The following is a 15,767-nucleotide window of genomic DNA, read 5'->3' as shown; positions in this document are numbered from 1 at the left end:
AAAATAAACAGTTCTCATTTTTCTCTCGCGTACATCATACTTACTGTAGAATTGATTATTTTTTTATAGACAGGTCTCTCTTTCCCTCAGTTAAGAAAGTTGAATACTCATCCATAGTTATATCTGACCACTGCCCCGTTCTGATGGATCTCTCTTTCCCCCTTAACCTAGCAACGGCCACAATGGAGATTGAACACAACACTATTAGCTGACAAGGTTTTCTGTTTAACAGTGAGTGCGGCAATTGATAGATTCCTTGAAACAAATAAGACTGAGTAGGGGTGTCACGATACACTCAGTTCACGATACGATACGTATCACGATACTGGGTTCACGATAACGATACGATACGATACGATTTTAACAATATTTTTTTAAACTTGAATAATGACAATATATGACTGGAAAAGTAGTATTTTATTTGAAATGCACAAATACAAAACATGCTGTTGTGGGAAATTGTTATTACAATAACAACTAGAAAAAACATGAGATTGGAGATAAGGCTTATCTTGAAATAGAATGAGTTACACCGTCACTTAGATTTACTTTGAACTAAAAGGTTTCTCAGCAGTATAAATTCTCATTATGCATCTTCAGTTTTTCTTCAAACTCAAACAACAAGACTTTTCTTAGTCTATTTTTTATGCATCTTCAGTTTTTCCTGTCAAGTAAACAGTTTTGCCAGAAACTCAATTGAATGGTTTCTCTCCTGTATAACTTCTCATGTGTCTCTTCAGAGACTTGTTCAACTGAACTACTTTCCACACATTGAACTTCAACAAACAAAGACGTTTCTTTGTCTATTTTTGAAAAAAAAAAAAAAAAAAAAAAAAAAAAAAAAAAAAATCACGATATGAGATTTCATCTCAACGATACATATCGTGACGTTTTACTATCGCGAAATTTCGTGGGACGATATATTGTGACACCCCTAAGACTGAGTCAACACCCCCCTCTTTGCTCTGGGAAACGCTAAAAGCTGTCATCAGAGGAGAAATTATCTTATTCAGCACGGCTTAGAAAGACAAAAAAGGACGAACAGGCTCACCTCTTGCACTCCATATCTGAACTGGACAGACGATATTCAATATCACTTTCACCGGAATTATATAAGGATAGACTTGGTCTTCAGGCTCGGTACAATTTGTCATGAACTGATGAGGCTGAATGACTCTTACTTCACTCTCGGGGATCTTTATATGAGCACAGAGAAAAGGCAGGGCGTCTTTTAGCTCACCAACTCAAATGCAGGTCCGCCACTCAATTAATTGCAGAGATTAAAAATTATCCAAATGAACTCATAGTTAACCCGTCTAGTATTAACAACACTTTCAAAACATTCTATTCAGAGTTATACACATCCGAAAGCCCCTCTGACAAATCGCCAATGCTGGAGTTTTTTAACAATTTAAACATCCCTCTAATTACTGATAGTCAAAAAGGAGACGCAGACAGACCCTTACAACTGGATGAAATCATTGATTCGATCAAAGGAAAAAGCGTTTGACAGGGTGGAGTGGGTATACCTGTTCGAAGTCTTACAGAGATTTGGATTCGGGCCCAATTTAATCACCTGGATTAAACTGCTCTATTCATCCCCTAGGGCAGGGGTGCCCAATACGTCGATCGCGGAAGGTAGTGTGGTAGATCGCATGGCATTGAGGGGATTTTTTTTAATTTTTATAATAAAATAAAATATAATGGAAGTACATGCAGTTGTTTATTTTAATTATGGATCATAATACAATGCAATTGTATTGTAAAGTGAGAAAAAATAAATCATGTATTGGGGGAAAAAGTGATGCATCGATTTAAGATGCATCGATAATCGTAATCGAATCGAATCGTAGCCCTCTGAATCGTAATCGAATCGAATCATGTGGCCAGTGAAGATTCACAGCCCTAATGTCAAGTGGTTGTGGGACAACGAGAAAGTGTTGTGAGGTTAGTTACTGCAGGCTGGAAACGATGTGTGTGCGTTTGCGATGTTGAAACTGGACTGGTAGATCTCGGGAGGCTGGCTACTTGAAAAGTAGATCTTGGGTCAAAAAAGTTTGGGCACCCCTGCCCTAGGGCATCAGTGGTCACAAATGGGATGCGGTCTCAGTATTTTTCCCTGTCCAGGGGCACACGTCAAGGCTGCCCATTTAGTCCGTTGCTGTTTATTCTGGCAATTGAACCCCTTTCCATTGCCCTTAAGTCAGCTGCCTTTATGCATGGCGTGCACAGGTGGGGGCTGGAACACAAGTTGTCTCTATATGCTGACGACCTATTGTTGTTTGTCTCTGTCCCAGTATCATGTGTGCCCGATATTACAAAATTACTCTCCAATTTCGGCTTATTTTCGGGTTACAAGTTACATTTTTCTAAAAGTGAATGTTTTCCTTTAAACGCCTTAGCTCTTCAGATCCCCCAGAATGATCTACCCTTTCATATATCCAAATCCGGTTTTAAATACTTAGGAGTTAACATAACCTGAGATTCCCCCAGCCTGTATAAATATAATTTTGAATCTTTAGTTAACACACTTAAACTTGACCTCCAGAGATGGGATGCTTTGCACCTATCCCTGGCAGGCAGAGTTAATTCGATCAAAATCAATGTCTTGCCTAGATTCTTATATTTATTTCAATCTGTACCATTATTTCTCCCAAAGTCCTTTTTTAAATCTGTAGATAGGCTCATTTCATCCTACATTTGGAGAGGCAAAACTCTGAGAATCCTTAAAGAATTTCTTCAAAGATATAGACAGCAGGGTGGCCTGGCTCTCCCAAATCTGCTTTTCTATTACTGGGCCGCCAATTTACAAAAAATAATTTACTGGATTCACTCCCCAGATGCGATCTGGTGCCAGACCGAAGCTAGATCATGCCTCTCTTCATCACTCTTTGTCCTAGTCACTTCTAAGCTTCCATTATCATCCTCCAAGTATACTACTAGCCCTATTGTCAGATCCACTCTTCGAATATGGTCCCAATTTAGGACCCATTTTAGCCTGGAAAACTTATCAATCAAAGGACCGATTTGTCATAATCACCTTTTTATTCCAGGCAGGCATGATGCCGCTTTCACTCTTTGGCAGCAGGAGGGCTTAGTGACATTTAGAGACCTCTTCATTGACCAAATATTTGCTAATTTCCATGACCTCAAAGACAAATTCCATTTACCAAACTCAAGCCTCTTCCGCTATTTTCAAGTTTGTCAATTCGTTCGTAGTCATTGCCCATCGTTTCCTAATATGCCCCCGATTTCTGGACTTGACACTATCCTCGATACACCTTTTGGTCTAAAAGGTCTCATATCTAGACTTTATGACCTGATTCTGTCCTTTAATGAAGAGCCACTGCATAGGATTACAACACGTTGGGAGGAGGAATTAGGTCAAGAAATTCCAGAGGATTCATGGGAAGATACATTATACAGAGTAAATGGGAGCACCTCTTGCGCCCGGCTCGGAATTATTCAATTTAAAGTTCTCCACCGTATTCACCTTAGTAAATCTAGACTATCCAGAATGTATCCTGAACTCAATGATACCTGTGATCGATGTCAGAATGCACCTGCAGACCTCACCCATATGTTTTGGTTCTGTCCCCAGTTGATTGGCTATTGGTCGAGAGTATTTAAAGTTTTGTCTGAGGCAATGGGCTTAGATTTACAACCTAATGCTCTTATTACTATCTTTAGAGTGCCGGAAAGCGGTCTCCAATTAACAAACATACAAAAGAATAATATCGCTTTTGCTTCCTTACTGGCTCGGAGACGAATCCTGCTCGACTGGAAGTCACCAAAACCGCCCATAGTCTCATTATGGCTTCAAGACCTAATGCTATATCTTAAATTGGAAAAGATTAAATATACCCTTAGAGGTTCCACAGACAAATTTAATTCTGCGTGGAGTTCTTTGATTGAATATTTCGACGGTCTGAATGCTCTTCCTGACCTTCCAGCTCATTAGTTTGTCTCTGTCATTCTACAGGAGGTATGTTGGTTCCTCTTCTCCAGCATGAATATATATGGGGTTATGGTGGCTTATCTGGATGGGTCAGTCCACCTTTCTCAGCTGAACATACATTTGAACATACTCAGCTGCTTGACTATGGTCTTATCATAGACTCTTTGTATATGTGTCTGATTTAGCCACCCACTTCATCTTCTATTTATTTATTTGATTTAGATTTTTTTATTTTTTGTTGTTGTTGCTTACTATTTATTTTCTGTTGAATTCATTTAATGTATGCGGTGCAAGGGTATAGGCACCATGCCAAATGTCTTTAACACCTAAGGCGGTTGAAGTTGCTTACGGTATATTAAAAAAAAAAAAAAAAAAAAAAAAAAAAAAAGTAACTGAATTTGGGGGAGTAATTATATTACAGATCATGTAACTTGGATTCAATACTCTTGAAATTATGTGCCTGTGTTCTTGTTCACTTCATCATTGTTATGATTTTTACTCTGTCACTTCATTCTAAAATATTGTATACCCTGTAGGGATGGGCGGGGGGTGGGGGGGATGGGTGAAAAAGTAAAAAAACAAAATGTGTTCATAATAGTATATTCCTGTATACTGTATATGATACATTGGAATAAAAATACTTTGAAAAAAAGAAAAATGGAGAGATGAAGTCACACATGATAGTCCACACAGGAGAGAAACAATTTAATTGTTCAGTCTGTGATAAATGTTTTTGTCATGAGCAAAAACTTGAAGAGACATGATAGTTCACACAGGTGAGAAATAATTTAATTGTTCAGTCTGTTTTCAAGTGTGTTGTTGTAATGTTTAAATAATTTACTATATTGTCAAGTGTTTCTAAGTTCTACATACAGCTGTTAAAATTTTGTATGTGTTTGTTCAAGGATGCATGAAGCTATGTAAACTCAACCTTTAGATCTTTTACGAGGAACTGTACAGTTCTGAGACGGTCCATGACAAAGCTGTGTATGATAGATATTTAACTAACATCCAAATGGAGCGTCTTCCTGAGAGCGAGGCTGAGCCATTAGATGCACCTATTACAATGAGGGAGATTGAGGAGGCTTTAAGGGACATGAGCAAGGGTAAATCACCGGGTCTGGATGGAATTCCGCCGGAATTTTATCTCACCTTTTGGCCCTTGTTCGGTCCCCTGATCTATGATATGATTCAGTTCTCAGTGAAGGAGGGCTCATTCTCTAGAGACGTTAACATTGCTTTGATCTCCTTGCTGTTGAAGAAGGGTATTTTATTTTTAATATTTTAATTTATCTTAATTTATTTCTGTATTGCTGTTTGTCTTGGCTGTTTTTGTCTTTTATTCTTTGGTGTATGTTTTTGTTTTATCGTGCATTATCTTTCTTTAAATATGTCGTTATTGAATGTATGTAGCATTATGTCTTTGATAGACATCACTGATTATTGTTTCATTATTGTTTCATGCTGCTATATCTTCAATAAAAAAAAAACATTTGATCACAAAAAAAAGGATGCATGAAGCTGGGGGCGGGAGGAGAACAATATGAAGCGATGAAGGTTGGGGTAGTATAGTTCCTGCAAGAAATTCAAACCACTTTCACCCCTGCTGTTCTCTTGTACTGACCAGTCTCTGAGGTGCAGGAGGACCGACACTCAGCGCAGTGCAGGAAGTCTTCCCACAGCAGGTCCTCCGTCTCCGACTCATGTCGAGTGCTCTCTGAGTCGTGAGTCCTCAGGCTGGAACACCTGGAGCTACAGCTGGTGCTTTGGGACTTTGGGACGTCCTGCGAAAGAGAGACAGAGTCAGAGGATTGGTATTTTTTTCTTAATTAATGATGTTCCATCTTAATTTTTAGACATGAATTGATCAGATTCTTTGTCTAATACTTCTTGGGAGAGAGATAGCAATAAGAGAAACATATCAAGGACTTTTCAAGCAAAGACTAATTATTTCAAAATTATGGGCGAATAATTCAGAGATGTTCACATAAGTATATTTTGTGATGACAGAGCACAACAACCAATGACACAGCGCAGCGTTCAGCCAATTTCTGTATGCTTGTAGCCTACGTGGAGAGAGTGATACTGTATATAGGAAGAAAGTGTATCATGTTCGGCCTAGCATTACTGATGTATAAAAATCTAAAAATCTATGGCATCATAGGTGAATTTTCAGATGACGCAGCACACCAGGCTCAAAATCAGAGATTCCAGTAGGCTTAAATCCAAGCACTTTCCAGACCTGTGAGAACCCTGAAGAGTAAAAACAAGTCGTCCCCCACCAATGATGCAGTTCCCATCTGGGCCAATCGGTTATAAATATGTCAAATGTGTGTGTCAGGCCATAGCCAGGTGGGGGAAAGTGTGGACGATTCCAAGGGCCCTTGACTGACAGGGGCCCAAAAAAAAAAGCTTTTATTTTATTTTTTTATTTTTTTTACAGTGCACCTGAACGCAACATACAAGATACCCGCTGAATAAGTGTCCAAATGTTCATGTCATTCTGGCCAATACTCTACTCCTGTTATAACATTTCAGTCTGGAATATGGAATATCTTTCAATAATCTTTATGACTAAAAGGCTAAAAGTAATCTCATGTGCAAGAAATGACTGTTCTACATTGAAGTAAAAAATGTAAATAATTAACTTGTTGGTTTTGGATTTATTTAGCTTCAAGAGTGCATTTTTGTTCATGTGACCCTCAACACAGGCTTTGAGAATCCCGGGCCACTTACTGATACGTATGCTTAAATTAACACACTCATATTCTGGTTTATTTCAAGAAAAACATTTTGGCTAGTGGAAATTCTAATTGGCTGGTAACTTCTAGCAGCCATATTGGCAGGTGGCCAAAAAAGCAAATGTCAAGCCCTGCAGGGAGATTGTCACACTCATCGATACATATTTGAGGTTTGTTTATTAATTGGGAAAAGGACCACTGGAACAAACGCCGCGAACATGATCCGGCTACTTTTTCAATCTGACTGGATACTCAAAAGTTTGGGGAACTCTCTGATTTAAAATGAGATATTCCTCTAAATTGGGCTTCAAATGGCCAAAATCTTCCGTCGCCGCCCTTCGGCATCCGTGGGCCCGATGTGATTTCCTTTCATGGGGCCCGAAATCCCTGGCTACGGCCCTGTGTGTGTGTGTGTGTGTGTGTGTGTGAGCATATGCATACCTCCACGGCGTAGTGTTTCTTGTAGTGGTGTGTGTTCTTGCGGTTGCGGAGTGTACTGTCACTATTCATCCTCTCCACTCCCCTGCGGAGGGCGGTGTAGGACGCCTCGGGGTCCTCCTCACTGGATGCCTCATCTGACGCTGGCTCCTGTACAACACACACACACACACACATACACGCACACACACACATTAGCCAAATCCTGGAGGTACCTTACACCCTGCTAGTTTAGTTTCCCTCTGTGTGTATTAATTCATTATTATTACCTTATTACCACTGGCCAGCATCAGCCCGGTGCCGCGGGGTGTGTGTGTGTGTGTGGGTGGGGCGTGTGAGTTCCAGCATGCTTCGTCGGCCCTGATTAGCGAATCGCATCCCTTGTCGTGGAGCTGAAGCCCCTCCTCACTGCTGCGATTGGTCACCCGGCCGTCCAATGACACGTAGCCGTTGTCCGTCTCCGTGGCTTTGTCGATGGACAGTTTGGACTTCTTAGATCTGAAGGAGGGAAGAGGAGGAGAGACGGGGAGAGAAGAAAGAAAGGAAAGGAGGGGAGAGAAAGAGGGAGAGAGCAAGGGAGAGAGAGATGTAGACAGAGCGAGAGAGATACAGGCAGGGAGTAGGGCAATGAGCCTACCAGTAATGAAGATCTTCACATCTAGACGTTGTGTTGCAGCAGCATGCAGCGCAGTGAGTAACACTAACGGAGCGTTCAACAACACAACACAACACTGTGGAACGTTTAAAGTGTTGCAGAAAACATGGCTGTTACTACTGACTGACTGACTGACAGAATGAATGAATGATTGAGGCAATTAATGAATAAAATATCCTCGTGTATTAACTGAGTGGACCTGCTCTGAATTCTGAGTAGTCTGAATTCTGAATATCAGCTGGGGCTCTGTCTGTTTCTCTGTCCCACTGTGATGTCATAAATCCCACTGTGACATAATCCGTGATGTCATAAATTCCACTGTGACATCATCAGTGATCTGCAGGCAAGGCCGCGCAGCGGCCCAGCTGCGAATGCGAGCTGCAGGGCCAGCTTGGCGAGCTGCAAGATGGAAGGAATCGAGCACGCATAGCGTGCGATTGATTACAGTTAATTCTTCTTATGAAATCAAAACAAAATCCTGGTCACAAAAAAAGTATTGTGAATATCAGTCAAAGTTAAATGAATGAGTTACTCAATGGATGGATCAATGAGTAAAGTTCCTAACAGAGCTGATATGATTTGATCTGAGCGCTGATTAAATAACAGAGCTGATATGATTTGATCTGAGCGCTGATTAATAACAGAGCTGATATGATTTGATCTGAGCGCTGATTAATAACAGAGCTGATATGATTTGATCTGAGCGCTGATTACATAACAGAGCTGATATGATTTGATCTGAGCGCTGATTAAATAACAGAGCTGATATGATTTGATCTGAGTGCTGATTAATAACAGAGCTGATATGATTTGATCTGAGCGCTGATTACATAACAGAGCTGATATGATTTGATCTGAGCGCTGATTAATAACAGAGCTGATATGATTTGATCTGAGCGCTGATTAATAACAGAGCTGATATGATTTGATCTGAGCGCTGATTAATAACAGAGCTGATATGATTTGATCTGAGTGCTGATTAAATAACATAGCTGATATGATTTGATCTGAGCGCTGATTAATAACAGAGCTGATATGATTTGATCTGAGCGCTGATTACATAACAGAGCTGATATGATTTGATCTGAGCGCTGATTAATAACAGAGCTGATATGATTTGATCTGAGTGCTGATTAAATAACATAGCTGATATGATTTGATCTGAGCGCTGATTAATAACAGAGCTGATATGATTTGATCTGAGCGCTGATTACATAACAGAGCTGATATGATTTGATCTGAGTGCTGATTAAATAACAGGGCTGATATGATTTGATCTGAGTGCTGATTAAATAACAGAGCTGATATGATTTGATCTGAGCGCTGATTACATAACAGAGCTGATATGATTTGATCTGAGCGCTGATTAAATAACAGAGCTGATATGATTTGATCTGAGTGATGATTACCGTAAATTCCGGACTATAAGCCGCACTGGTGTATAAGCCGCACCTGCAAAGTTGACTATTTTTTTCTTATATAAGCCGCACCGGACTATAAGCCGCGGGTGTTTTAATGTTTTTTTTTTTATTGTGTTTTAATGTTTAATTACCATATGTAAGGGTTCATGCACAGAGGGGATTGTCGGGAAAGAGATGGCTGTTTGAGGAAGCTCCCATTTATTAACATTTCAACAAAACAACATAACACAACACCACCTGTGTTGTTTTTTACAGTGCACACAGTGTCCGCGGTGTGGTGAAAAGAGGGCAAGAGAGGAAATTAAAACAGAAGTGGATTTATAGTTAGAAAGAGTGCTAAAGAAGAGAGAATTCCGTTTTTTATTTTTTTATTTTAGTTACTCACAGTACTATTGACCAGTCCAACTCAAAAGATATTCGGCAGTTTCACTTTGAGCTCTTGTTCCGCCGATGTCCATCAATGGTTATGACGAGTCTCGCTGGGTACAGTACGCCAAAGCGATATCCATTGACTTTAACCTTTTCGATGATGCTGTTGTATGTTGCGCGTTTCTGTTGCACCAACGCGGAGAGGTCCTGCCGGACGAAAAAGCGCGTACCCTTCTGCGGGGAAGAGGCTTCTTCCCCGCAGCCTGGAGGATGAGTTGACGGTCGGGCCAGCGGAGTAGGCGGATGAAGATGGCCCTTGGTGTCAGGCCGGGGTCTGGACGTGGCCGAGGTGCCCGGTGTGCCCTGTCCACTGTGGTTTCTCGCCTTCCTTCAGGTCCAGGATGTAACACAGGATTTTGCCAAGGAAAGCGTCCATGTCACCAATCTCAGCTCCTCTTTTACATTGATCAGGCGAATGTTATTTCTTTTACTCCTGCTGATTAAGTCATCAACCTGCGTGTGCAGGGTTTCGATTTGTTTTTGCATTTTATCCATTTTCGGACTCACTGTGTTGTTTTTGTCCTCCAGTGCGCTGATGCGCTTTTCCGCATTAGAAACTCTGTTCACGGTTGCCTTATTTTCTTTAGTGAGTGAGTGGATGGACTTCTGCACGTTTTCAAACTTGTTTTCAAGCTGCTCAAAACCTCTGAGCGATGTCGGACTTAATCGATAGTGTTTCACGGAGTAAAAGTTAAGCCCAAGCCGTGTATCTCCAGCCTCCAGCAGGTGAGTCATTTCCTCATTCATGGCGGTGATTGCTTCGTCTGCTGTTTAATTACCATATGTAAGGATTCATGCACAGAGGGGATTGTCGGGAAAGAGATGGCTGTTTGAGGAAGCTCCCATTTATTAACATTTCAACAAAACAACATAACACAACACCACCTGTGTTTTTTTTACAGTGCACACAGTGTCCGTGGTGTGGTGAAAAGAGGGCAAGAGAGGGAATTAAAACAGAAGTGGATTTATAGTTAGAAAGAGTGCTAAAAAAGAGAGATTTTTTTTTTTTTTTTGGAAAAAATCCATAGATAAGCCGCACCGTTATATAAGCCGCAGGGGCCAAAAAAGGCCAAAAAAACGGGAAAAAAGCCGCGGCTTATAGTCCGGAATTTACGGTAAATAACAGAGCTGATATGATTTGATCTGAACGCTGATTAAATAACATAGCTGATATGATTTGATCTGAGTGCTGATTAAATAACAGAGCTGATATGATTTGATCTGAGTGATGATTAAATAACAGAGCTGATGTGATTTGATCTGAACGCTGATTAAATAACATAGCTGATATGATTTGTTCTGAGCACTGATTACATAACAGAGCTGATATTTGATCTGAGCACTGATTAAATAACAGAGCTGATATGATTTGATCTGAGCGCTGATTAAATAACAGAGCTTTTTGTTCTGAGCACTGATTAAATAACAGAGCTGATATGAGTTGATCTGAGTGCTGATTAAATAACAGAGCTTTTTGTTCTGAGCGCTGATTAAATAACAGAGCTGATATGATTTGATCTGAGCGCTGATTAAATAACAGAGCTGATATGATTTGATCTGAGCGCTGATTAAATAACAGAGCTGATATGATTTGATCTGAGCGCTGATTAAATAACAGAGCTGATATGATTTGATCTGAGCGCTGATTAAATAACAGAGCTGATATGATTTGTTCTGAACGCTGATTAAATAACATAGCTGATATGATTTGATCTGAGCGCTGATTAAATAACAGAGCTGATATGATTTGTTCTGAACGCTGATTAAATAACATAGCTGATATGATTTGATCTGAGTGCTGATTACATAACAGAGCTGATGTGATTTGTTCTGAACGCTGATTAAATAACATAGCTGATATGATTTGATCTGAGTGCTGATTAAATAACAGAGCTGATGTGATTTGTTCTGAACGCTGATTAAATAACATAGCTGATATGATTTGATCTGAGCGCTGATTAAATAACAGAGCTGATATGATTTGTTCTGAACGCTGATTAAATAACATAGCTGATATGATTTGATCTGAGTGCTGATTACATAACAGAGCTGATGTGATTTGTTCTGAGCGCTGATTAAATAACAGAGCTGATGTGATTTGATCTGAGTGCTGATTAAATAAAGTGAATGAATGTGTCAATCAAATGATTAATCAATCAGAGATTACTCTGTACTCGTTCCACACTGTTGCGATCTGCTGAAAGCTGGTTGAAGCAGTAGCATGGGGAGAAAGGCTGTGTGTTACTGATAGGTAACTGGTAGAGAGGGCCAAATAGATTTACTCACAGTAAAGGACTGATTGTGACTGTATGAATATCAACTAAGATGATATTCATAACTTTAAATGCCAGTGTGCTGTTGTCAAATTGTCTGACAAGAGGCAGAAAACGAGCCAGAAAACATTACAGATTATTACATTGTTGGTATTGTTTTGTCCAACCAAGAATGGCGCCCCATGCTTCTTTTGAACGTAGCTTGTTCAGTGAGTCATCTGCATCAAATTCGGCTGCAAAATCCCTCGACAAAAATGGGAAGATGGAGATTTTGATAGTATTGTAATTTCAGCCGAGTTTAAATCCTATAATCTCCAGTCCAAATAAATGCTTTTTCTTTTACCATCCAATTAGAATAGCCTTTGCTTATTCAACAAAAGTGTAACGTTCCTTATTAAGTCAAGTCAACCAATCAGAAAATAGTTTCCTCATTCCTTCTCCAAGAGGATGAAGGTCTGTTGTGTTCTGGGAGATGAGGGGATGTTGCAGCCTGAGAAATCCAGATTAGGTTTGATCAGGGCTGGGTTTCAGCTTCTCACTTTGACTTCACTCACAACTTGAACTGCTTTCAGATCCAAATGGATTTCTTTGCTTACTGGTTGTTGGATACAGATACCTAGAATAACCTTTCAAGACATTTACAATTTGGATTAAATTCCAATTTCAGAATTTAATTAACTGAAACTACGGTACATTTTATAATGATAGGCAATGTTCATTTGTTTGTTTATTCAATATGGGCAATTACCAAGAACTGGCAAACTACTAATTTCCATATGTATCATTTTGAAAACTGAAACTGAACCGAAGCCCAACCCTGTCTTTGCATATCTCTTTTTTTGGAAGATGGGAAACGAAAATACACACCCAGCTTTACAGATATCATGCCAGAAATCTTGGAAGAGTGTGCCAAGGCTGTATGTGCTGCTGGCTGAGTGGGAGTGTGGCGCCCCCTCCTGTGTGTTATCGGTAGTGCTAGACCCGTCGCCTTCCCTATGCACCTCCATCTGAGATGCCTTCCTCAACTTCCTTCAGTTTGGAAAGAATAGAGGGTGGAGAGAGACTTAGAGTGAGAGACTTGAGGCTGTGTGTCCACCGGGGGCCGACTCCCTCCTCGTGTTACATGGAGCCAGGTTTTAGTCAGAGCAGCCATGAAGCCGTGCTTCAAACAGCTTTTCAGTAGCAGCCATGATGCCTCACACAGCTGAGCGACTGGACACATCGGAGCCCGGTGGACAAGGGGCCAACACACTTAAAGGGCAAGTCTACTGAAAATGGCTTTTAGGTTGTAATTCTGCAAAAGTAGAGCTTTTCCTAAAACTTGTTTTGCACGTTAAAGGTACATTCAGCGATGTCTTTGTGCTAAAATAAGTGTTAAATGGCTCTATATTCTGACAGCAATCACTGAAATACTGTAGAGTGTTTGGTCAGTGACTTGAAACCCCCAACCCCCCACTGTTCTCTATCTCTCTCCTGTAGTCCTGCAGGCAGGGCAGACGTCTCTCCGCAGGGATGGTGGCATTGGATTCGGGGTGAAAAAATACCTATAATCCTATAAAAGCATTGCAATCTGACCTTACTTTTGCCAGAAAATTTTAACTTTTCTCTGATTGGATAGTTGAGGTCGGCGCCAATTTTAGAGTTAAGGTTGTGGAGATACGTCCGCCCTGCATGCAGGACTATAGGAGAGAGGACAGCGGGGGGTTGGGGGTTTCAAGTCACTGATCCAACACTTTATTTCAGTGATTGCTGTGAGAATATAGAGCCATTTAACACTTATTTTAACACAAAAACATCACTGAATGTTCCAAGAACAAGAGAAACTGATCTCATCAGAGACAATTGTAAGACATTTTCATGGCCAGATACTTTCCTGTATATAAAGAATATAAAATAAAAAACAACAAAAAACAACTACAATAAAGTAAATCGGTAATCAAGTCAGATTTTCTTAATAATAATGTGCTTTTAATTTCTTTTAAGATCTGAGGTGTTTTAATATACCATGAAATGTTCTTGCAGCCTCTGCCAATGTAGTGCAATGATAGGATTGCATGAATCAAATTTAGTAAAACAAAAGGTTTTGGAGAAACATTAGTTAAATGTATGCAGAATAATAACCTAAAAGTCTCTTTCTGCAGAATTAGTCTTTAAAGACTTGGGCATGAATAAAGAAGGAGAAACAGGAGAGGTAGAGAGGAGAACTGTCCAAAGCTAGCTGGACTCTTGTCTTTTGGATTTCAAATTTAAAGACAAGATGGGGGGCGGGGGACATGAATCATGAAGGCTTTCTCTCAGCTATCACTGGTAATAAAAAACAACAACTTCTGGTTTTCTTTGAAAAATGTAGATTCTCACCTGAGGATCCAGGCTCATGTTCACATTTTAACACTTTTCTTGGTTTGCTGATAAAAAAAATAAACATATACAATACAATATGTAATGCACTAGCTACCTGATGCTGCTACATTTGGTACAGCCTACATTAGGGCTCTTTGCCAAGTGACCAACCATCACTTGGAGGCTGTTGTCTGTTAAAAAGCGACAGTATGTGGTGGCTGGGTAAAGAGCTGGTGGGTGAAAAAGTGACTTTCCTGCCCTGAAGCACCTTCCAGCACATGGAGCCTCCTGACTGCTCTCATGTCCAAAACCACAGTCAGCTGACTTCTCTTACTGAGCAGAATGAGAGTTTGGTGAGGAAAACAATGAAAAGGACCGGTATTTCTATAAAATAAAAACATACTTTTGGGGTGAGGAGGGAGAGAGAGAGAGAGAGAAAGAGAGAGAGAAATGGACAGAGAAACAGAATCAACTTTGTGTCAGATAATTGTAGCAGTTTCATGATTTTTTTCCTCTTTCCTCACTGTCCTTGAAGTGAAAGAAACCATGACAAAGGTTGATTCAATGAAGGAAACAACGGCTTGACTAACCCTCCCAACCCCCTCACTGAAAAGCCCTTTCCAAAACTGTGGCATGGTCCAATTTTCTTCCCAAAAGTCTGAAAATTGTCTTGACAACGTCATAAACCGCAAAACAGTGTTCACAGCAGCCACACACGCATAAGGTTCATAACCAACAAGCGTCTAAAGAGCAAATCACAAGCTACAGTACAAGTCAGGGCTGGACAATATATCAATATTGTATCGATAACGTGATATGAACCTAGATATCCGCTTAGATTTTGGATATTGTAATATCGTGATATGGCATAAGTGTTGTCCGTGTTGTCTTTTGCTGGTTTTAAAGACTGCATTACAGTAAAGTGATGTCATTTTCTGAACTTACAGTACCAGACTGTTCTAGCTGTTTTATTATTTGCCTTTACCCAATTAGTGATTATTTATCAAAAGAATCTCATTGTGTAAATATTTTTGTGAAAGCATCACTACAATATTATTGTCGTAATATTGATATTGAGGTATTTGGTCAAAAAGGATTGTGATATTTGTCCATATTGCCCAGCCCTACTTGTGACATCTCACATGTGGCTTTGACTTACAACTGAACATTTAGCCCACTTCGTAGAAAATACCCAGATATATATCGTGTATCGCCATTCAGCCTAAAAATACCAAGATATGATTTTTGGTCCATGTCTGATACAGAACAAGGAAGTGAACAAGGTATTTCTGGGTCATGTGACCAATGCAGGAAGAGGAGGGGCGGGGCTTAGTTTATCACACACAACACTCCTCTGCATTTAACCAATGATAATTAAGTTAACCAGATAGAGAGATTTCCAACAGACTTCACACCTGCTTTTCCAATCCATTTATACCTTCATCCGTCCATCTTCAAATCCCTGCCTCCTTCTCACCTCCTCTTCCGTTCATTCACTCCCTACCTCCTCCC

General features: G+C 40.1%; 1 protein-coding gene across 1 annotated transcript in view; it reads right to left on the bottom strand.

The window, feature by feature from the left end:
• LOC310797533 (protein PHTF2) overlaps positions 1–15,767 on the bottom strand; it is a 103,556-nt gene that overhangs the window by 37,638 nt on the left and 50,151 nt on the right. The window contains exons 6-8 of the mRNA XM_083659915.1: positions 7,407–7,635; positions 7,141–7,287; positions 5,583–5,742 (exon numbers count right to left, since the gene is read on the bottom strand). Of these exons, the coding sequence (XP_083516041.1) occupies positions 5,583–5,742; positions 7,141–7,287; positions 7,407–7,635 (536 nt within the window). The remainder of the gene's footprint in view (positions 1–5,582; positions 5,743–7,140; positions 7,288–7,406; positions 7,636–15,767) is intronic.

This window comes from Poromitra crassiceps, assembly GCF_964638095.1.
Source record: "Poromitra crassiceps genome assembly, chromosome: 2".
NCBI lineage: Eukaryota > Metazoa > Chordata > Actinopteri > Beryciformes > Melamphaidae > Poromitra > Poromitra crassiceps.
This window is presented reverse-complemented; position numbering and strand designations above follow the sequence as displayed.